We start from the raw sequence: 21,396 nt of genomic DNA, 5'->3' as shown, positions 1-21,396 counted from the left end.
ATAAAAGACAAAGTAAAATGAAATATTTCACATTTTCGTAATATAATGAAAATTACTGTAGCCAGATTACTGTAACCGGCGTATAATACTACCTATGGGTTAAAAAGAATAATTTTGAACTACAGAAAGCAAGGATTTTTCTGAAAATTGTATTTAATTTGTGAGAGTTTCGTAGAGTAGTGATAGAAAATTTAATACGAGATAAGAGAATATAATCGAAAATTTTACATTAGACAATTTCCATCAACCAATTTCACACCTTCACCTAGGATACAAAAATCAGCGATATGTACAAAACATAAAATATAATATATTCATTTCCTAATCAGTCTAATTTTCCTTTTTTTTTTTTTTTTTTGCAAACTGTGTATTGATTTCATTTAAATATTTATTCATTTGCTTATTTGTTCTGAAACTATCTGTTAGTTACTGCGTGAGATTACCTCTTTGGACGTCCATGACGATCAATTTTCGCATGACTGGACTCACGCGATTCGAATGTTACTTCATTGTTCCTCTCAGCGCATGCCCTTATTCTGCATTCACAATGCGCAGATGTCATCAATTATTTGTGAATAGGGTAGCTCGGTGTCGTTCTCAGTTGCACGTTTGAGTTGCCACAAGTCTGTTATTAGTCGCGGGTAATTATTTATGATCTTGACCAGTGTACGAAGGCAGTAAGCGAAGAACTTGCTGTTTCTCAACATTGTTAGTCCGTTTTATCTTTCCTTCCATGAACGTACATCAGAACTTGTATGTGAAAGAAAATGTTCATCGCTTCGCGGAGAAAATAGTTTAATACCTATTAGATAGTGAAGATCAGTGTTTTAGAATTTGGAAATTATTCGAGGGCCGACCACCAGATGAAAGATATTTTACATAAAAATGCAATTTATAGAATCAAGTTTATGTGTACGTGTAAAAAAAAATCGTCTTACGAAATAGAAATGAAACTTGAAAATATTCTTATGTAATACTGAAAATGAGTTGTATCTAAATATTTTTAAGCAGTTATGTACAGAATGTAGCTACATATTAGGTATTTTTATACTTGTTTGTATATATACTACAGAAACTCTGTTGCGTTAGTGATAATATCTCTATCTTTTTGTTAGTCTGAAACAGATATTTTTACATCATATCTTTTCTTTTTAGTGACATATGGCGGTTCATAGGTCATAAAGGAACTGACAAAAGAAACATCGCTGGATGAATGGAATTTCCATAGAGTGTGAGTTCTATACTTAAATTTCCTCTGTTCTATGAATTTGTTATTTCTGTGCTTATTAATTCTTCATCCGTTGTTTCAATTTATTCGTTTTCATTTTATTTCACCAAGCCAAATATTGTGAATGTGAGAAATGTAAAGGAATAGAAGGATAAAGAAATGATATTTTTGAGACTTCGCGAGAAATATTTACTCAGTGAATATCTCGTTAATCTTTATGATAGTTTTATTACTTTCCACGATTGTTAATTGCTGAACACGTCACTTTATGTTTTATATCTACGAAGCATATGTGAATACTAAAATATTCCTTTCATGGTATTTGTACTCTCGAAATGAAACGTTAATGAATCATAATTATGGAATCGTTGCTTTATTAACTTTTCGCTGCGTGTAATACAGAAATGTACGACATTGTGGTTTTCAGGACCTGAAATATACAATAATATTGCTGTCGAGAGTATTTAACCATTTATGGAACTGTATTTGCATGTGTTTTGAAAATACTTTGAAATTTAATTACTAAATAGTACATTAAATTTTTTAATGTGATACAACGTAAATATTTTATATAACATTGTATATAAAAGTTACTAGACATTACAGTAGTAGTATATATTAAAAAAAAAAAGGAAAAGAAAGGAATTCTATTTTTATGAATGCTCGATTATTTTCGTGAGCTATAATATACGATTATTGAATATTTTATATGCTAATTGTTTCTTCTATAAAAATTGCATAGACGGAAAGAGCATTTAACATACTTTACATTCTAAGTGTTTTTTCTATAGAATATCGATATTTTATGCTAAATGGTTTTTCTAAATTCTTCTGTAAAAATTACGAATTCAAATCACTGAAATCAGATGAACTGTAGTTTATGACCAAATGTTCAAGATGACGATTTTCGTGGGATCAGGAGAATGATTTCACTGAAAATTGTATCCTTATATCGTGTAATTCGTTTTTACTCACCTGGGAATATAACAGCACAGTAAACCAGCAAAATTTGCCTGCTGTAAGTTTCAGCGGTGATGCTCTAGCTCGACACATGATAATTATGAGTAGTCTTGCGTCTTTTGGAGGTAGACTGTACCATTCGCAATTGTACGCTGTGTTAGCTATATCCGTACTCTGAAAAATCGTATGTTCGAATTATCGATGTGTCGAAATTTTTGAATATCTGAATCTAATATCGAAATTTTTATTAGAAAAGCAGCGGCTAATTTTTCTCTCACAAGTAGTACCTCCATCATAAGTCTTTCGCCCACGTAACAATACAGGTATAATTGCACCATCTCACAAGCTATATAGATAATGAGATTGATTTGGAATATGATTTGGATTATCGTAAATCGCCCTGCTTTGTCCTCAAATGACTATTAATTAAATTAAATTAAAAAAGAAATATGTTATTTTATAATGTTTTTCTTTTGTACGATATAAGTTTAAGAAAAATTATAAATCTTTTCCCGTACCGTGATCGCTCGAAAAGACTGGAAGCATAGTTGAACGCTGAAACCGAGCATTTGAATCAGAAGCATTACGTTGAAACAATTTTCTACTGTTTCTGCGAACCTTAAACGTGCATATAGCGTAATTAACAAATCCTTGAAAAATTTACCTACGGGTTAAATCTTTTCTAATTAATGATTAATTCTGAATGTATAAATGCATAAATATAATGAAATGAGTATCAATGAAGAATTAAGAATTTATAATTGGAAATATTTTTTGAGATACTTGTTCAAGGACGTCATAAAAAATGACCATCTGTCCATAAAAATAAAAATTGCGCAGAATTCATAGTCTAGTTTACTTAAAAAATGTTAAATTGCCAAGTATAAAGTAATTATTCACTATTAATAAGTATATAAATAAAATATACTTATTATAAATAAAATGAAGGTGGGTGCGAACATGAAGTAGCTTTTGCAAATTGATTTTTCGCTTTTTGACGACTACTCTCGTTAAACTCTACATTTTACACCTTTTATACATCCTTCGAGATTTCTCAAAAGATTCTTCTACATTTCTGTTCGCAATTTAGCTTCAATACGTACCCAATAATATAATTGTGCTTCTCAACAATTTTCTTCAATTTCGCTTGAAAATCTTCTCTATCACTCGAATGAATGTTCCTCAAGTCCTCCTTCAGAATTGAAAACTGTCCGCAAGCGTGCAAGACCAGCATAACGATAAACGTGTCCACGCATATATAACTCAATGCTCCGTACGAACCTCCTATAACTTGACCAATCATTGTCAGTTCGTAGTTTGGGCTGACGCTTGCATTATAGGGGAAGTAGCTACGATAGACCAGTTTGTTGTCGCTCTGTTTCAAGGTAGATAATCGTAAGAACATGTAAGAGATGACTACGAGTTGGCACAGCATTAAGCACCCTATCGTAGTCTTTCTGCTGATCTTCGCGACGTTCATCATTGTTTCTCGTCCGGTTCTCGTTTCCACCGTTGCCCAGTCCTTGGCCATGCACTTCAGTAGAGACGTCATTGCTTTCAAATGGAGAAAGTAGCAGATAGAATGTATGTTTCTTGTGACAATAGAAGATCTTTTCTATTCTGCTGTTTGCAAGAGTACTTTTATTTCATTAATTACGCTTTTACCTATACAATATCTATACACTGCTCGCTAGGAGCTTATTTTTCTTTCGCAAATCACATATAACGTAGTGATAGCGATTTCTGGAACGTTAGTACGAAACTCCAATGCCCTCTAATCTGCATTTTCGTTAATAAACGAAATTAAATATGAAAAATGAATGAAACAGTACACTTGGTATATCCATATTAATTCCTGTGTTCATAATAAAATACAAATTTGATCTACGTTTAAAATTGATAGTATATGGAAAAAAGTTTAATTGGTAACGCGGTTAAATCGTGAGATTCTTACGTTCGCTTTTTGCCCAAAAAATTATGGTCTTCACGAACGCAATCGAGACGGTTATGTTACCCATCGCTAAATTCTCGACCATCAGATTCAAATCGTGTACTATGAACGGCAAATTGGCGGTTTGTGGAGCACACACGAAACACAGCATCATGAGGGATGGTAACAGGACGACGTAACTCGAAAGCCGGTTCCATTTCCTCTCTTTCGGCCAGATACCCATGTACTTCATTATGTAACGGTTCCAACCGAACTGGTAGTTAAGATCTGTTATCGATGGAAAATCATATAATTAGGAATATTTTCTTTCTTATCTGTGATATTATTTACAAACGTGACTTTTATTTATTGTGTCTTACACTGTTAAAATGATTTCATTTTATCGTTAATCTCCATTAAGTAGAATGTAAAAGACAAAGTAAAGAGAAATATTTCACATTTTCGTAATATAATGAAAATTACTGTAGTCAAATTACAATGTGATTGTATAATACTATGGGTTAAAAGAATAATTTTGAACTACAAAAAGGAGGGATTTTTCTGAAAATTGTATTTAATTTGTGAGAACTTCGTAGAGTAGTGATAGAAAATTTAATGCGAGATAAGAGAATAAAATCGAAAATTTGACATTAGGCAATTTCCATCAACCAATTTCTCACCTTCACCTAAAATACAAAAATCAACGATATGTACAAAATCACCCAATAAAATATAACGTATATTCATTTCCTGATAAATTCAATTTTTCTTTTTCTTTTTTTAAACTTTCTATTGACTTTACTTAAATATTTATTCATTTGCTTATTTGTTCTGAACGATTGAAACTATCTATTCGTTAATGCGTGAGGTTACCTCGTTGGACATCCATGACGATCAATTTTCGCATGACTGGACTCACGCGATTCGAATGTTACTTCATTGTTCCTCTCAGCGCATGCTCCTATTCTACATTCACAATGTGCAGATGTCATTAATTATTTGTGAATAGGGTAGCTCGGTGTCGTTCTCAGTTGCACGTTTGAGTTGCCTCGAGTCTGTTATTAGTCGTGGGTAATTATTTATGATCTTGACCAGGGTACGAAGACAATAAGCGGAGAACTTGCGGTTTCTCAACATTGTTAGTACGTGTTAACTTTCTTTCCATGAACGTACATCAGAACTTGCAAGTGAAAAAAAATGTTCATCGCTTTGCGAAGAAAATAGTTATATATCGATTAGATGGTGATGCCAGTGTTTTAGAATTTAGAAATTATTCACCGGCCCGACCACCAAACGAAAGATTTTACATAAAAATGCAATTTATAAGAATTAAGTTTATATGTGTACGTGTAAAAAAAGTCGTATTACGAAATGGAAATGAAGCTTGAAAATATTCTTATGTAATACTGAAAATGAGTTGTATCTAAACATCTTTAAGCCCTTGTGTATAGAATATAGCGACATATTACGTGTTTTTATACTTGTTTGTATGCATACTACATAAGTTGGTTGCGTTAGTGATAATATCTTTATCTTTTTTGTTGGTCTGAAACATATATTTTTATATCATATCTTTTCTTTTCAGTGACATATAGTGGTTCGTGGACGATGAAGGAACTGAGAGTAGGAAAATCATTGGATGTAATGGAATTTCCACAGAGTGTGAGTTTTATACTTAAGTTTCCCTTGTTCTGTCAATTTGTTCTTTCTGCGTTTATTAATTCTTCATCCGTTTTTTCAATTTATTCATTTTCATTTTACTTCACCCAGTCAAGTATCTATTGTGAATGTGAGAAATATAGAGGAGTAGAAGGATAGAGAAGTAATATTTTCGAGATTTCGTGAGAAATATTCACTCAGGGAATATCCCGTTGACATTTATAATAGCTTTATTACTTTCCACGATTGTTAATTGCTGAACACGTCAGTTTATTTTTTATCTCTACGAAGCATAGGTGAATACTAAAATATTCCTTTCATGGTATTTGTACTATCAAAATGAAACGTTAATGAATCATAATTATGAAATAGTCGCTTTATTAATTTTTCGTTGCGTATAATACAGAAATGTACGACATTGTGGTTTTCAGAACCTGAAACATATAAAAATATTGCTGTCGAGAGTATTCGACCATTTATGGAATTGTATTTGTATGTGCTTTAAAAATACTTTGAAATTCAATTACTAAATATTACATTAAATTTTTTAATGTGATACAACATAAATATTGTATATAAAAGTTACTAGACATTAGAGTACAAGTATATATTTAAAAGAAAAGAGAAGAAAAGAATTCTTTTTTTATGAATACTCGAATACTTTCTTGAGCTGTAATATACAATTATGAATATTTTATATGCTAATTCTTCTATAAAAAGTGATTGGATAGAAGGAACATGTAACATGCTTTACATGCTAAATGTTTCTTCTACAAAATACGGATATTTTATATGCTAAATATTTCTTCCAGATTCTTCTATAAAAACTGGTAATACATTGCAAATTAAAATCACTTAAGTCAAATGAACTGTATTTTATGACCAAATCTTCAGGATGACGATTTTCGTGGGATTAAAAGGATTATTTCACTGAAAATTGTATCCATATATCGTGTAATTCACTCACCTGGGAATATAACAGCACAGTAAACCAGCAAAATTTGCCTGCTGTAAGTTTCAGCGGTAATGCTCTAGCTCGACACATAATAATTATAAGTAGTCTTGCGTCTTTTGAAGGTAGACTATACCATTCGCAATTGTACGCTGTGTTAGCTACATCCGTACTCTAAAAAAACATGTTCAAATTGTCGGCGTGTCTAAATTTTCTAGTAGCTAAATCTAAATATTCAAATTTTTATTAGAAAAACGGTGACAAATTTTTCTCTCACGAGTAATACCTCCAGCGTAAGTTTTTCACCCACGTAACAATACAGATATAATTGCACCATCAAACATGCTGTATAGATAATGAGAAATATGATTTGGAATATCATGAATCGCTCTGATATGTTCCCAAGTGACTATCAATTAAATTAAATTAAAGAAAGGTATGTTATTTTATAATGTTTTGTACGATATAAATTTAAGAAGAAGTATAATTCTTTTTCGTACCGTGATCGTATAAAAAGACTGGAAGCATACTTGAATGATGAAACCGAGCATTTGAATCAGAAGCATTACGTTGAAACAATTTTCTACTGTTTCTGCGAACCTTAAACGTTCATATAGCGTAATTAACAAAACATTGAAAAATTTACCTATGGGTCTTTTCTAAACAAAGATTAATTTTGAATGCATAAGTGCATAAATTGCATATATGATGAAATAAATATAAATGAAATTTATTATATTAAGAATATATTTATAATTGGAAATATTTTTCGAGATACTGGTTCAAGGACGTCATAAAAAATGACCATCTATTCATAAAAATAAAAATTGCGCAAAAATTCACAGTCTGGTTTACATTAGAAAAATTAAGTTGCCAGGTGTAAAATAATTATTCACTATTAACCGTATATGAATAGAATGAAGTTTGTGTGAACATGAAATGGCTTTTGCAAATTGATTTTTTGCTCTTTAACAAGAGATTTTTACTCTGTCTACTAGAATCTACATTTTGTACCTTTTGTGTCTTTTATACATTTTCAACATTTTCGAGATTTCTCAAAAAAATTCTGTACACAATTTAGCTTCTACTCACAATTTAGCTTCAATACGTACACATTAATATAATTGTGCTTCTCAACAATTTTCTTCAATCTCGCTCGCAAATTCTTCTTATCACACGAATGAATGTTCCTCAAGTCGTCCTTCATATTTGACAGCTGCCCACAAGCGTGCAAGACCAGCATAACGATAAACGTGTCCACGGATGTGTATGTCAAAGCTGCGTATATACCAGCCATAGTTTGGCCAACCATCGTCAGCTCGTAGCTTGGACTGATGCTTACATTATAAGGGAAATAGCCACGATAGACCAGTTTGTTGTCGCTATGTTTTAAGGTAGATAATCGTAGGAACACGTAAGAGGTGGCTACGAACTGACACAGCATTAAGCACCCTATCGTGGTCTTTCTGCTGGTCCTCGTGGCGTTCATCATTGTTTCTCGTCCTGTTCTCGTTTCCACCGTAGCCCAGTCCTTGGCCATGCACTTTAGTAGGGACATCATTGCTTTCAAATGGAGAAAATGGCAGATAGAATGTTTGTTTCGTGTGACAATAGAAGATCTTTTATTCTGCTGTTTGCAAGTGTACTTTTATTTCATTAATTACGCTTTTACCTATACAATGCTCACTAGGAGGTTATTCTATTTTTTTTTTTTTTCGCTGATAATCATATATAACGTAGTTTTCTGGGACTTTAGTATAAAATTCCAGTACCCTCTAATCTGCATTGTCGTCAATAAACGAAATTAAATATGAAAAATGAATGAAACAGTACACTTGGTATATCCATATTAATTCCTGTGTTCATAATAAAATACAAATTTGTTCTGCGTCTTTTGTGTACTTTTAAAATTGATAGTATACGAAAAAAGTGTAATTGATAACGTGGTTAAATCGTAAGATTCTTACATTCGCTATTTGCCCAAAAAATTATGGTCTTCACGAGTGCAATCGTGGTGACCATGTTACTTGTCGATAAATTCTCGACCACCAGATTCAAGTCGTGCGCTATGAACGGCAAATTGGCGGTTTGTGGAGCACACATGAAACACAGCATCGTGAGGGATGGTAACAGGACGGCGTAACTCGAAATTCGGTTCCATTTCCTTTCTTTCGGCCAGATGCCCATGTACTTCATTAAGTAACGATTCCAACCGCACTGATAGTTCAAATCTATCACAAAAACTATTTTGTAGAAGTTGACACTTATGGATAGTCATAGTAGTTAAATCTTACCTCGTTGGACGTCCATGGTGACCAGTTTTCGCGCGACTGTTCTCACGCGATTCAATAGTTACTTTGTCATAGTCACCTTCTGTCAGCGCATGCCCTTATTATGCATTCAGAATGCGTTTATGTGGTCAATTATTCGTGTGCAGGCATAGTTTCGATGTCGTTTCTAATAGCGTGTTTGAGTCGGACGCAATGTTACAAATTGCTCGCCAGAAATTTTCTAATTATTCATGATCTCGTCCAAGGCAGTAAGCGCCGTTCGAACATTGTTAGTCCATTGCTACTTTTCTTTTACGAACGTGCATGAAAGAATTTACAAGTAAAAAAATTTTCACCTCTTTGCGAACAAAAATGTTCGGTGCGAAGAAAGTCAGGTGTTGTCTTGCGACGAGAAAGTCAGTCAGCGTAGAAATTTTTGTTAGTGTAATTACTTGGAAATTTTGTGAAATTAAACGTACGTGATTTATGAAATTAATTGTGTCTAATTTTATGTAGTTTTAGAAATTCCTAGTCATATTTTATCTTTCATTGTGCGTTGTAGCGATAAAGTCTCAAAAAATTTGAGAATGTATGTACTGTGTTTGTCTCAAAACTGGAAAAACTGACTCTCTGATTAGGTAGTCTCCGCGAATTAAAATTTATGAAATATTAAATATTAAATGTTAAATATTAAAAGTGTAAATATTTTTATATTTTCAATACTTTGGTTTCCTTAATTTAGTCAGATTTCTCGTTGGTATGTCTCGTGTAAGCTATTCTAAATTTTCTGTTCGATTCATCTATAATTCCTCAAAAACAGGAATGAAATTAAGAATCGAAATTCTTAGCAGTTTCGTTGCCAAATTTCCCATTTGATTTAATCGAATCAAAATATTGCAAATACTTTCATTGGATCAGTTATTATTTAATATTTGACTCAGGGAAAGGGGAAAGAAAAATGATATTTTCGAGGTTTTATAAAAAAAAAATACTCTCTTAATAGCTTTATTACTTTTCTACACGCCATCATTTTGAGACTGATACCAAAATATTTCCTCCGTGACTGTCGAAGTGATGAGCAGTTATAAAGACTCGTAATTAGAGGATCGTCGCTCTATTGATTTTTCGTTGCACAGAGAATGGAAATACATACGGCATTGACGTTTTCAGGACCTGAAATATATATCTGAAATATAACAGTTTCTTACGATAAAATTCAAACATTTGTTGGAATCTTTTTACAAATTTTTACACAAAATGAACATGTATACGCGTGTCATCATCTAAAATTATAATCTATAATCTCGCGAAAATTTTGTCAAATAAATCTGTATAATTTAAAATTCGTAATTTGTGCCAAATATCGATATTATTATGAGAATTTAAACTTTAAACTTTTGAACGAAATTATATATATTATTATATAATATTGTATAATAAATATAATAAATTATATAAATAATATAATATATTATATTTAATATATATATATATAATAAATTATTTTTAAACATATATATAATATTTTTTTATATATATAATAAATTATATTTAATATATATATATATATATATATATATATATATAATATTATTATTATTATTATTATTCAAAATTAATAGTCCCAATTTTTTTTCCTGCTCTCTTACATTCATTCTATTTACTTACCTTTGCTTATATTTAACTTACGAGAAGTTGAAGATTTTTTGCAAACGCCACTGTCTTTTTGCGAATTGTCTTAATTAATGCACAATTGCCTCGTTGACCGTCTATAGTGGCTTTTTTTTTGTCCATCGTTGAACTTTACCAACTTCTAGGAGATGTTTCCCCTTCGTACAATTCGGAGCGCGCAATTATGATATCAATTATTCGTGGATAGGTAGTTCGGACTCGCCGTCTCTCCGCGTATGCCTGCCATTTAGGTCTATAATTACAGTTGTTGCATCTGTAATTATTTGTGGCCACGTATACAGCACGAGGGAGCAGGGGTAGAGACACAGATGACGCTTGCGTTTTCGTGGCAAGCCTGTACGCACGTCTGTCGAGCCCTTACCGCGACTCTTTCATCAGTACGCGTCGAAGTGCACGAGCGAGAGCAAGTCGCGCGGCAAGCGATGCCGATAATGGTATTTATTCGTCGGAGGATTGCGTCGTGAGCGGTGAAAACAAATAGTTTGGAAGTGTTTCGCGCGTCATATGAAATCGAATCGAAATTTGGTAAGATCGTCATCAAATTCATGAAACTTGAATTGGACTTATAAAACTTAACATACGATACGATCTTGTGACATGTGATTCGAAATTCTATTTCGCTTCTGTGCAATTAATTCTGTTCGATCTTCGCCGTTTAGTTTATAAATCGACTCGATTGAATTTGTACGCGAAGTGACATAAATTATTTTATAAAGTGTAACTTGATAAAAGATTTTAACCTCTTGCGCTGGAATGACGTGCCACGAGAACTTTTTCTCCCAAATTGCAACATTTTCTCAGTTTTAGGTATAGTTCAATATAACCCAGGCAGAACGAATGATTCGTTTGTTAGCTTCTTAATCATTTCTATCCAGTGATATTATACCGACGAGTTCAAAAGGAAAAGAAAGCGACGAATTATTGTATACGGTTCGGTCACTCGTTATGGTCCGCGCAACCAGTTGCCAGCGCAAGAGGTTAAAATGGCCAAAGTGAAACATAACTCTCGCATGAAAGTTTCATTTGCTCTCTTCGCGAATTTCTCCGATTTGTGACGCCAGACTGGTGATTTTTGTGCATTTTCTGAAAGTTTTAGTGCATAGAAATGCAGAGGATATAGAACATTCAAAGTACAGTGCTTTCAACAATATCTAGTGCGTGAAATAACTTTCTATCGAAATTCCATTTTTTTTTAAATTGTATTCTCAAAGATAGGAACTCGCATAGAAATCCGTAGTCTAATGATCATACGCAGTGACGTTTATGATACAATGTGAATAGTTTCCAAAGTTTAAAAGCAAAAGTCTTTCGTCGTGCGTCGCGATAACAAAACGATATAATTCTACGTGACGTGTCGCATGTTTTTCGTCTCTGTTTATTTGTTTTATAAATTAAAGAAAATCTATTGTTTATTAATTCACTATATTTAGAAGATCTATTATTTTACTGTTATTTTGATATTATCACGTTTTTATTATTAACGACGAATGTGATTTCTCATATTGCATTTTCAGTGACTCGAAGTGTATCAATTGGAAGCGATGTCAGTGAAAGAAGAATCTCTGACAGAAGTGGTATTCCCAAAACACGTGAGTGTTATTTCAATTTTTTAATCGTTTCATCAAAATCTTTATACACTCGTACCAATCCTTTGCATCCTCCAATAGATTTAATATTTTTGAATGTTATTTTAACACACATCTGAACAGATATTAACGAACGAACACATTACAACCTCTGTCTTTCATAATAATTATTTTTATCTCCGAATTATCAACAGAAACTTCGAGTTGAAGTTCGAAAAATTTGCCAATTTCGAATTATCGTTTTGCTTCATAAAAAAAAAAAAATATTCGACGAAGTTGGATGAAGTATCAAGAAAAAAAGAGACGGAAATTTATGAAAAAACGTTTAATACACTCAGCAATAACGACATCGTGTTGTGCTTTGACTGCGTTAACATTTCGCTGAAATATCTTTAAACAATATCTTTAAACGAGCAACGTTGTACAACTGCACAGGATGTTTACTCTAAAGGAAAGATTTCTATGTAGATTACGAATGAAGGGGTTTAATCGTTACTTGTAACTGTCAGTAACACCGAAAGATAACCCATCGCTGTTTTCAGAATCTGAAACGAGATTTAAATAAGATTTCCGCGGATCGTGTGTTTCTCGAGGTAACGATCAGGCTACGAAATATTTTCGGGGCTACGGTGAAAAAAACATTCCTTTCGGTAGAAAGTCTTGTCTTAACGTTACATCAAATATTATATGAAAGCAGTGTAGCTCTGGACGCATTGTAGATTTTTTTTTTTTTTCTCGTATCACGTGCGCTGTGCCTAATTTCGCATTTACAAAAATTTCTCCTGAAACGCGCGTAAAATCACGCAGTCTACGTAGTAATGATCGAGGTACATACGCTGCTGAACATTTGCATAGAGAAAGTGCCAAATTTGCCTGCAGTCAAACAGAGTGGACGAGTGGATCTGTTCATGATGAACAGAAGACACCTGGCTTCAGGGGGTGAGACGTTGTACCAGTTCGACTCGTACGCGCAGTCACTCATTTCTTTACCCTGAAACATCCAAGATAGTTCTTCTGTCTCTTCTACGAAACTCAGTACTCGGAAGTGTAGATTTCTAATCGTACTGTCCTTGTCTTTCGGACATACGTTGAACACGCATTTCATTTTTACACGTACACGTTCAAACGCTAAACTATAATTTCTAATTTACGCGCAGAACAAAACGGGATGTGTTATAATTTAGTTACGAATCGATCGCGTCAACGAGAAGAGTCACTTACTTGAATGAGAAGCATCTCGCCTATGTAACAGTAGAGATATATGTGCAGCAGGACGAAGCAGATGAAGAGGACGAAAACATTTGAAAGCTGAAGATCCCATTTCCGTTTTTAAGTACTACCTGGTTAATTCGTGTTATTCCTCTAATGTTACAGTCATGAAATATTAGATGTACAGCGAGGGGAACTTACGTTGATAAATAGGAAACCTTGGAAACAGATTTCGACAGTGCAGAGCAATAATTGAAGCAACAATAATATGTTGAAGCACGCTTCGATCTTTGCAGCAAGTCTTTAATGAAATGAAAGAGAAAAAAGGATTTGTAGAATTGCTATTGAGAAATATTAATATGTAAAGCATGGCGAGCAACAATATTTAACAAGCCGAGTAATTTAATGAAATTATTCCAAAATTGTTCTCAGTTTTAACGAAATGAAATAACGTATTAATTAACAATAAAGATTACATTATCTTTTGAATGATACAAAGCATCAAAGTGTTATTTTACAGTATTGAAATAGTGGAATATCAAAGCATTTGACTAGTGAGAAAGTGGGAAAAAGTTTTTGTATATTATTACACTGTATGATTGTAATATTGAGATTATAGAATAAAGAAATATAAGAGAATGAAAAATAAGAAAGCAACAGTCTTGGAAGATTAAATTATTGCACTGTAGCAATATACATCGTGATATTGAAACATTGAAGTTGCAATAATTATAGAACGAACATAAAAGAAAATTTGAATTAATAGTACTCTAAGTGCACCGGATGCTCGTTGATGTGATTAAAAATTAAATTGTAACCATGGAACATTGAATTCATTGAACAATACTAATCAGTATGTTCCTGAAATATTGAAGTTATCATATACAATATTAACAATAAATAAATAAAAAAAATAAACAGTTGTTTGAAAAATTACAATCATCATTAGATAAACTATTCACCCGTTCAAGTGATCGTGCTTGGTGACAATCAAAGTCAGCTCCCTTTGAAACTCATCAATACTTCTACACTGTCTGTCGTCGCCCATCAATTTTAATAATTTCTTCTTCAATATTGCAAACTGTCCGCACATGTGCGTGATCAGCATCGCGATGAAGGCATCGACCGTCGTGTAACAAATAGTGGCTGAATACGCCGCGATCACTTGAGCGAAATTGACCATTATCAATGTCGGTGCTGGTCGAACGTCGAAAGGAAAATATCCGGGATACAAGCTCAAACGATCCTGATTTTCGTTCACTCTGTCGGCCAGATACACAGTCACCACTCGAAAGCTTAGAAATGCAGTGATCATCACGAGAGACGATGACGAGCATAGTATAGAAATGAATTTCGCAAGTTTGGCCATTTTCAGCATCATTGACTTTTCCTCCTCCGTTTTAACACTGTGCCAGTCGTCGTAGAAGGACTTCATGATGGACTTGAAAGCTTGAAATATAACCAATCTTGGTATTATGTAGAATATTAATCTTTATGGTACTTGAAATATTATAATATGGCAAGCTGTAGGAAGAACGTTACTGATAATATTAATTAACAATAATGTTGACTAGTAATGTGTAATGTAAGATATATAATATCAGATAATGGAATATTAATTTTAGAATATTAATATATAAATGTCAATATTCTATTATCAATTCATCAAACAGTTTCAGTAAATAATTCTCTATTATTAGATAATTACCTATATTATTATCACGTAAATTAATATTGTATATTATTTATTACAACATTATAATTATTAATGTTAATATTGATTAGCATTGTCCATATCCAACATTAATTTTCATCTATTTGAAATATCAATTTCAACATGAAATCTTTATACTGCGTTTATTCATTTATATTTGTCGACTAATTATCAAATGGGGAAAAAAGCACATAATTGTACGAAGCAGTAAAGAAAATTCTAACACGAAAGTAAATTCGATTATTTATAACACGAAATAAATTCACAGAAGAATTTAGTGGAGAACTGATTGAATTTAATTACGGCGAAATGTTAGTAGAAAATTTTATACATACATTCCTTGTAATACCAGATGAAGATCGACTTTATCATCGCGGTTATATAGGGTATATTAGCCATCGATAGATTTTCTGTCACCAGCTCGAGATCTCCCCATATGAAGAATAGATTCGCACTCTGCGGTCCAACTCCAAACATAAATACAATGGACAAATAAATTAGAGTTTTAAACTTCGACAGTCGTTCGCCAGTCGTACACGGTTCCGGCCAGATGCCAATTAATTCCATGCCCCAGCGATTCCATCCTAAAGCTATTTTCAATCCTGAAAATTTGTAAAAGATTTCTTTGAAGAATCTCACGTTTTAATTACATTAATATTAACACTGTACTTGCCACTTTATGAGAAAAACGCGACGATATAGAATCTTTCACAAATAATAAACACTTATGTTACTCGTAAAAAGGGATATCGCATAATTTCAATAATTATCTAACAGAAAAATTCATTTATTTTTGTCAAACAAAGATTGATAACAATAGAGAACAGCAGAGATACTTGTAACAAAAAGAAGGTGAAGTCTTGAAATATTTTTAAATTGAACAAGCACGAATTAAACAAGAACAGAGTAAAATTCACGAAAATAAAGGAACATGGGAGATAAAATGATACTTAATTAAATAAAAGCACAGTCTCGGTAAAATTCACGAATATCATGAGACATAGATGACAGAATGGTACCTGTATCGTAGTCCATTGAAGGCACACGCACGCGAACTGCACGATCAAATGACTGCCGCGAACTGTTTTGTTCTTTATGTGAAAGAAAAGCGCATGCTCCTCTTGGTCCCCCGTCTGTGAATGTAGAACTTCTAACTAAGTATCTAGACTTCGAAGTGTTGCATCTACGAGGGTGAACATATTTTTTTTTTAAACGTCTTTAACAAACTGTCGTTGACTGTATACTTTCCGCGTACTCCTCTGTCGTCTGTTGAATAATTGATCGCGTTCGTCCAGAAACTTTTTCCATGGTACTTCGTCTTTATTTTCGTTCGTCTGCTTCTCTAGCTGGTTACTAATCGTAAACTTGTATTTATGGATGGATGTGGGTTCTTCGTGGGATATTAGTAAACAGGTGATTTAGAGAACTTTTTAATAGACTTTAACTTTTATTCTGTATATTTTATATATTTCGACAGGTTTTGTGTAGCGTAAAATACTCCTCCGAGAAATCATTTTTACAGCTACAGATTTCCCATTAAGTGCATGGAATTTCGCAAAATATTCTGTTTTTAACTATAGTCATAACTGAAATTTCCATCTAATTAACACATCTGCAGCTATCTATCAGGTTATCTAACATTTGATTAAAATAAAATGGTACTGAAATAAAATAAATTAAAGTAAAAATTAAATTGTGTCTCTCTTTGAAATAAATAAAATTTGAGTTGACGTGAATCCAGGTCAGCGATTGCAAATGTGTTAATTGCTTTTCAACTCAGTACACATTTTTTTTTACTTTCTCTCTCTCTCTATCTCTGTCTCTCTCGTGACTAGATTTCAATCTTTTATAATATTACACATTAAATACTTTCAACAATACTCTCTGCACTCTAAAGAGTGAGAAAACAAATTTCATCACATTTTCCATCAGATTTTTTAATTGTTACTGTTAGAGATTAATTCAATTTTAAGACGTCTAATTCGCCATTCATTTTCAGATATTGCTCTGAGAAAATTGTTCTTTGAATCATTCAGTGTTGTATAACTTCTTCGTATATGAGAGAAGCTTTCATTTATTGTAATAATTGTCCAAGTTAAATTCTTTAGAAACTGCAAGCAAATGATTCGTGATATTAGCATTTGTTTACCACGAAAAAAATGTAAAATCACGACTGTTGCAACGTCCTTTTTATTCTGTATTCTACTTCCTTCAGAATGAATACTTCGATTCGAATACTGTTGATTCTTCAAATTAGGTGCAGCCCTTCCGTACGCTAAAATCATTCGCTCAGAACTTTCACTTACAATTAATTGCAATCTGGTAGATAGCAACTCAAGCTTTTCCAACGATAAAAATTAAGACTAACCAATCTAAATACAAAAAAAAAAACTACGTTTTCGATGATCCTTCTTTTCCGTGAAACTATATCCTCGATATTATATAATTATGTTATCTTCAGAAGTAGCAACAGAAACCTCGCCACGAGTCGCGTTACAGTTAAACCTCAAAACTTCTATCTATTTCGAATTTTCTTCTTTCGTCTCATAAAAAAATAAATTCATCATAAAAAAAATATTCAGTTCGAATCAGTAGAGAATCGAATGACGGGAATGTTCGTGAAAAGTATTTAACACACTCCTTATCGACATCGTGTTGTGTTTCAGCAATAACACACTTCGTCGAGACGAACAATTTTATCAAGATATTTACTCACTAAGAAAAATTTTCATGTATTACAAACAGAAAGGTCTAATCGCTACTCGTTACAGTTAATAACACCGAAAGATATCCCATCGCTGTTTTCAAAATCTGAAACAAGAATTGAATGAGATTTCTGTATGTTCGAGGCAATAATTAAGACTACGGATTTTTGTGCGTACTCACACTTTTGGAAATACAGTGACAAAAGTCTTTCTTTTTCTATTTACCAAATATTACATAAAACAATGTACTTTCGTAGACTCCATCGGATTTTATATTTCTTGCAAGTGCATAAAAATCCGCAATCTATTTAGTAATAATAATAATCGAGGTATACACGGTACTGAACATCTGCATGGAAAATGTACTAAATTTGCCTGCAGTCAAACAGAGTGGACGAGTGGATCTGTTCATGATGAATAGAAGACACTTGGCCTCAGATGGTGAGACATTGTACCAATTCGACTCGTACGCGCAGTCACTCATTTCTTTACCCTGAAACATCCAAGATAGTTCTTCTGTCTCTTCTACGAAACTCAGTACTCGGAAGTGTAGATTTCTAATCGTACTGTCCTTGTCTTTCGGACATACGTTGAACACGCATGTCATTTTTACACGTACACGTTCAAACGCTAAACTATAATTTCTAATTTACGCGCAGGACGAAACGGGATGTGTTATAATTTAGTTACGAATCGATTGCATCAACGAGAAGAGTCACTTACTTGAATGAGAAGCATCTCGCCTATGTAACAGTAGAGATATATGTGAACGAGGATGAAGCAAACAAAGAGGACGAAGAAGACCAATTGAAAATTGAAGATTCCGTTTTCGTTTTTAAGTAATACCTGGTTAATTCTTGTTATTTCTCCGATGTTTGCATCACGGGATATTAGAATTGTAACAAACGTAACTTACATCGAGAAACAGGAAACCTTGGAAACAGATTTCAATTGTGCAGAGCAATATTTGAAGTAACAACAGCACGCTGAAGCACTCTTCGATCTTTCCTGCTAGCCTTGTAATTGTACAATTACAATGTTTTAAAACATTACATACTTATAATTAAATATTATACAATTATAATTAAATATTCACCCGTTTAGTTTCTCGTGCCTGGTGACAATCAAGGACAGCTCCTTTTGAAACTCCATGCTTTTACTTTTTTCCGTGTCGCCCATTAACTTTAATAATTTCTTTCTTAGAATCGCGAATTGTCCACATATGTGCATGATCAGCATCGTAATGAAGGTATCGAGCGTAGTGTAACAAATAGCTCCTGAGTATGCCACGATCACTTGAGCAAAATTGACCATTATCAATGTCGGTACTGGTCGAATATCAAAAGGGAAATATCCGGGATACAAGCTCAAACGATCCTGGCTCACGTTTGCTTTATCAGTCAGACAAACAGTAACTGCTCGAAGACCTAGATATAGAGTTGTCATCGTGAGGCTTAATGACGAACACCACACAGAGATTAATTTGGCAGGTTTAGCCATTTTCAGCATCTCCTCTTCTTCCTCTTTCGTTTTTGCACCGTGCCAGTCGTCGTAGAAAGACTTCACGATGAGCTTCAAAGCTTGAAACAAAAGCAATTTTAGTAGTATACAGAATCATTATCTTCATCGTTTTACAATACTATCATCGATGTTAATTAAAATAATATAATTGATAATATTATAGTGAGTAATATACAATAGAATGATATGTTTCATTTGCTGCACGTCTAATTGCCACGAGTAGTCACAAAAAAGGAAAATTTTTTTATCCACTCTGAAGAGGATTTAAATGGAATGAAATAATTGTGATTACAGTGGAAAGTTATGAAGAAAATTATGTACATACACTTTTTGTAATACAAAGCGAACATGAACTTTATCATCACGTTCATGCCAGGTATATTAGCCGTCGACAAATTTTCTGTAACCAACTCAAGATTTTCCCTTATGAAAAACAGATTCGCACTCTGCGGCCCAACACCAAACATAAATACAATGGACAAACAAAGTAGGGCTTTGAAGTTTGCCAATCGTTCGTTGGTCCTACTTGGTTCCGGCCAGATGCCAATTAATTCCATGCCCCGGCGATTCCATCCTAAAGCTATTTTCAATCCTGAAAATTTGTAAAAGATTTCTTCGAAGAATCTCACGTTTCAATTAGATTAATATTAACACTGTATTTGCCACTTTACGAGATAACGCGAAGAAATAGAACCTTCTTTCACAATAGTAATAAACACTTATATTACTCTTAAAAAGGGATATCGTATAATTTCAATAATTATTTAATAGAGAAATACATTCATTTTTGTCAAACAAAGATTGATAACAATACAGGACAGCAGAGACACTTGCAACGAAAAGAAGCCTTGAAATATTTTTAAATTAAACAAGAACAGAGTAAAATTCACGAAAATAAAAAAATATGGGTGATAAAATGGTACTTAATTAAACAAGAGCTGTCTCGGTAAAATTCACCAATATCATGAGACATAGATGACAGAATGGTACCTGTATCGTAGTCCATTGAAGGCACACGCACGCGAACTGCACGCTCAAATGACTGCCGCGAACTGTTTTGTTCTTTATGTGAAAGAAAAGCGCATGCTCCTCTTGGTCCCCCGTCTGTGAATGTAGAACTTCTAACTAAGTATCTAGACTTCGAAGTGTTGCATCTACGAGGGTGGACACATTTTTTTTTTAATCGCCTTTAACAAAAAAACTGTCGTTAACTGCAATACTTACCGCGTATCCTCCGTCTTCTGTTGAATAATTGATCGCGTCCGTCCAGAAACTTTTACCATGGCACTTTGTTCGTTTCATTTCATTGGTCTACTTCTATAGCTGATTGTATTTGTAAACTGGTTCACGTCTATAGGGAGATGTACTTCTTCGCAGGTTATTGATAAAGGTAGTTCAGGAAATTTTGAGTTGCTTTCAATATTAGTCTTGACTAGAATTGTTCAAAAATATAATCAATTAAAACAAATACTCTTTACAATCTCTCTAAGAAGCCTGACATATCTACATGGCATAATTATTGATTTTTTTATTACATACAGAAAAAAACTCTATTAGCTGTGAGAGTCTTCTGGAACAATGTATTGCAACGAATATAGAAGCAAACATTGGAGACATGGTATGTTAAATATTATTGTCACATGTAGCGATACTCACCTTGAAATATATAGCATTTCATTTAACATTCTGTACTTTGAAAGATCTATAGAATTTAGTAAGTAAAACAATATTCTATCTAGATGTTAAATTATTACTGATAGAAATTGTGTTTACACAAATTTGCCATTTATTTATTAGTTTCATTCTTGGATCATTTCTACAGAAAATTGTTTCTTAAATTATTGGACACCGTAGAGTAAAGTCCTTCTGCATTTCAAAAGAGTTCCCACTTATTGTAATGATTATTCGAGTTCTTCATACCTCCATATTGAATGAAAAGCAACCATATTCGTACACAAATCTCTATTTGT

General features: G+C 33.0%; 4 protein-coding genes across 4 annotated transcripts; all 4 read right to left on the bottom strand.

Annotated features, from left to right (window-relative positions):
- Window positions 1-1,589: 1,589 nt before the first annotated feature.
- Window positions 1,590-5,027, bottom strand: LOC122533651 (odorant receptor 13a-like). Its single transcript, XM_043663573.1, has 7 exons — window positions 4,992-5,027; window positions 4,143-4,406; window positions 3,292-3,742; window positions 2,707-2,806; window positions 2,476-2,607; window positions 2,204-2,362; window positions 1,590-1,658 (listed from the first exon to the last, which is right to left on the bottom strand). Exons 1-7 carry the CDS (start codon window positions 5,023-5,025, stop codon window positions 1,605-1,607), a joined length of 1,194 nt encoding a protein of 397 aa, XP_043519508.1. The 5' UTR covers window positions 5,026-5,027; the 3' UTR covers window positions 1,590-1,604.
- Window positions 5,028-6,150: 1,123 nt separating this feature from the next.
- On the bottom strand, window positions 6,151-9,066 carry LOC122533650 (odorant receptor 13a-like). The gene is made up of 7 exons (XM_043663572.1): window positions 9,024-9,066; window positions 8,697-8,960; window positions 7,842-8,292; window positions 7,230-7,329; window positions 7,016-7,138; window positions 6,745-6,903; window positions 6,151-6,211 (listed from the first exon to the last, which is right to left on the bottom strand). Exons 1-7 carry the CDS (start codon window positions 9,037-9,039, stop codon window positions 6,158-6,160), a joined length of 1,167 nt encoding a protein of 388 aa, XP_043519507.1. The 5' UTR covers window positions 9,040-9,066; the 3' UTR covers window positions 6,151-6,157.
- A 3,588-nt stretch (window positions 9,067-12,654) lies between these two features.
- LOC122533649 (odorant receptor 9a-like) lies at window positions 12,655-16,315 on the bottom strand. The gene is made up of 7 exons (XM_043663570.1): window positions 16,220-16,315; window positions 15,536-15,802; window positions 14,449-14,935; window positions 13,688-13,787; window positions 13,499-13,518; window positions 13,113-13,419; window positions 12,655-12,822 (listed from the first exon to the last, which is right to left on the bottom strand). The coding sequence occupies exons 1-7, from the start codon at window positions 16,233-16,235 to the stop codon at window positions 12,763-12,765; spliced, it is 1,257 nt and encodes a 418-aa protein (XP_043519505.1). The 5' UTR covers window positions 16,236-16,315; the 3' UTR covers window positions 12,655-12,762.
- Window positions 16,316-17,989: 1,674 nt separating this feature from the next.
- On the bottom strand, window positions 17,990-19,801 carry LOC122533625 (odorant receptor 9a-like). Its single transcript, XM_043663520.1, has 6 exons — window positions 19,752-19,801; window positions 19,002-19,485; window positions 18,822-18,921; window positions 18,629-18,751; window positions 18,241-18,398; window positions 17,990-18,011 (listed from the first exon to the last, which is right to left on the bottom strand). The coding sequence occupies exons 1-6, from the start codon at window positions 19,795-19,797 to the stop codon at window positions 18,005-18,007; spliced, it is 918 nt and encodes a 305-aa protein (XP_043519455.1). The 5' UTR covers window positions 19,798-19,801; the 3' UTR covers window positions 17,990-18,004.
- Between the last annotated feature and the right edge of the window lie 1,595 nt (window positions 19,802-21,396).

Source organism: Frieseomelitta varia, unplaced genomic scaffold (assembly GCF_011392965.1).
Source record: "Frieseomelitta varia isolate USP_RPSP 00005682 unplaced genomic scaffold, Fvar_1.2 scaffold_544, whole genome shotgun sequence".
In the NCBI taxonomy this organism is placed as follows: domain Eukaryota; kingdom Metazoa; phylum Arthropoda; class Insecta; order Hymenoptera; family Apidae; genus Frieseomelitta; species Frieseomelitta varia.
The sequence above is the reverse complement of the archived record's forward strand: the minus strand, read 5'-3'. Positions and strand labels throughout refer to the sequence as shown.

Bases quoted from the DNA above. Each gene is read 5' to 3' on its own strand.
- LOC122533649 (XM_043663570.1), bottom strand. The intron at 13,788-14,448 runs GTGAATAGTTTA...ATTTCATTAAAG, and splicing joins AAGCACGATCACTTGAACGG to ACTTGCTGCAAAGATCGAAG. The intron at 12,823-13,112 runs GTATGTACCTCG...ATCTCGTTTCAG, and splicing joins CTATGCAAATGTTCAGCAGC to ATTCTGAAAACAGCGATGGG.
- LOC122533651 (XM_043663573.1), bottom strand. From the start codon at position 5,025: ATGCGAAAATTGATCGTCATGGATGTCCAACGAG. The intron at 2,608-2,706 runs GTACGGGAAAAG...TTTAATTAATAG, and splicing joins AGTCTTTTCGAGCGATCACG to TCATTTGAGGACAAAGCAGG. The intron at 1,659-2,203 runs GTGAGTAAAAAC...TGTATATTTCAG, and splicing joins CTGTGCTGTTATATTCCCAG to GTCCTGAAAACCACAATGTC.
- LOC122533625 (XM_043663520.1), bottom strand. From the start codon at position 19,797: ATGAACGTGATGATAAAGTTCATGTTCGCTTTGTATTACAAAAAGT. The intron at 19,486-19,751 runs GTATGTACATAA...TTTTGTTTCAAG, and splicing joins CGCTTTGTATTACAAAAAGT to CTTTGAAGCTCATCGTGAAG. The intron at 18,752-18,821 runs GTAAGTTACGTT...AGAATTAACCAG, and splicing joins AAGGTTTCCTGTTTCTCGAT to GTATTACTTAAAAACGAAAA.
- LOC122533650 (XM_043663572.1), bottom strand. The intron at 8,293-8,696 runs GTAAGAATCTTA...TCCATTTGAAAG, and splicing joins TTTTTGGGCAAATAGCGAAT to CAATGATGTCCCTACTAAAG. The intron at 6,904-7,015 runs GTATTACTCGTG...ATGTTTTTTTAG, and splicing joins GTGAAAAACTTACGCTGGAG to AGTACGGATGTAGCTAACAC.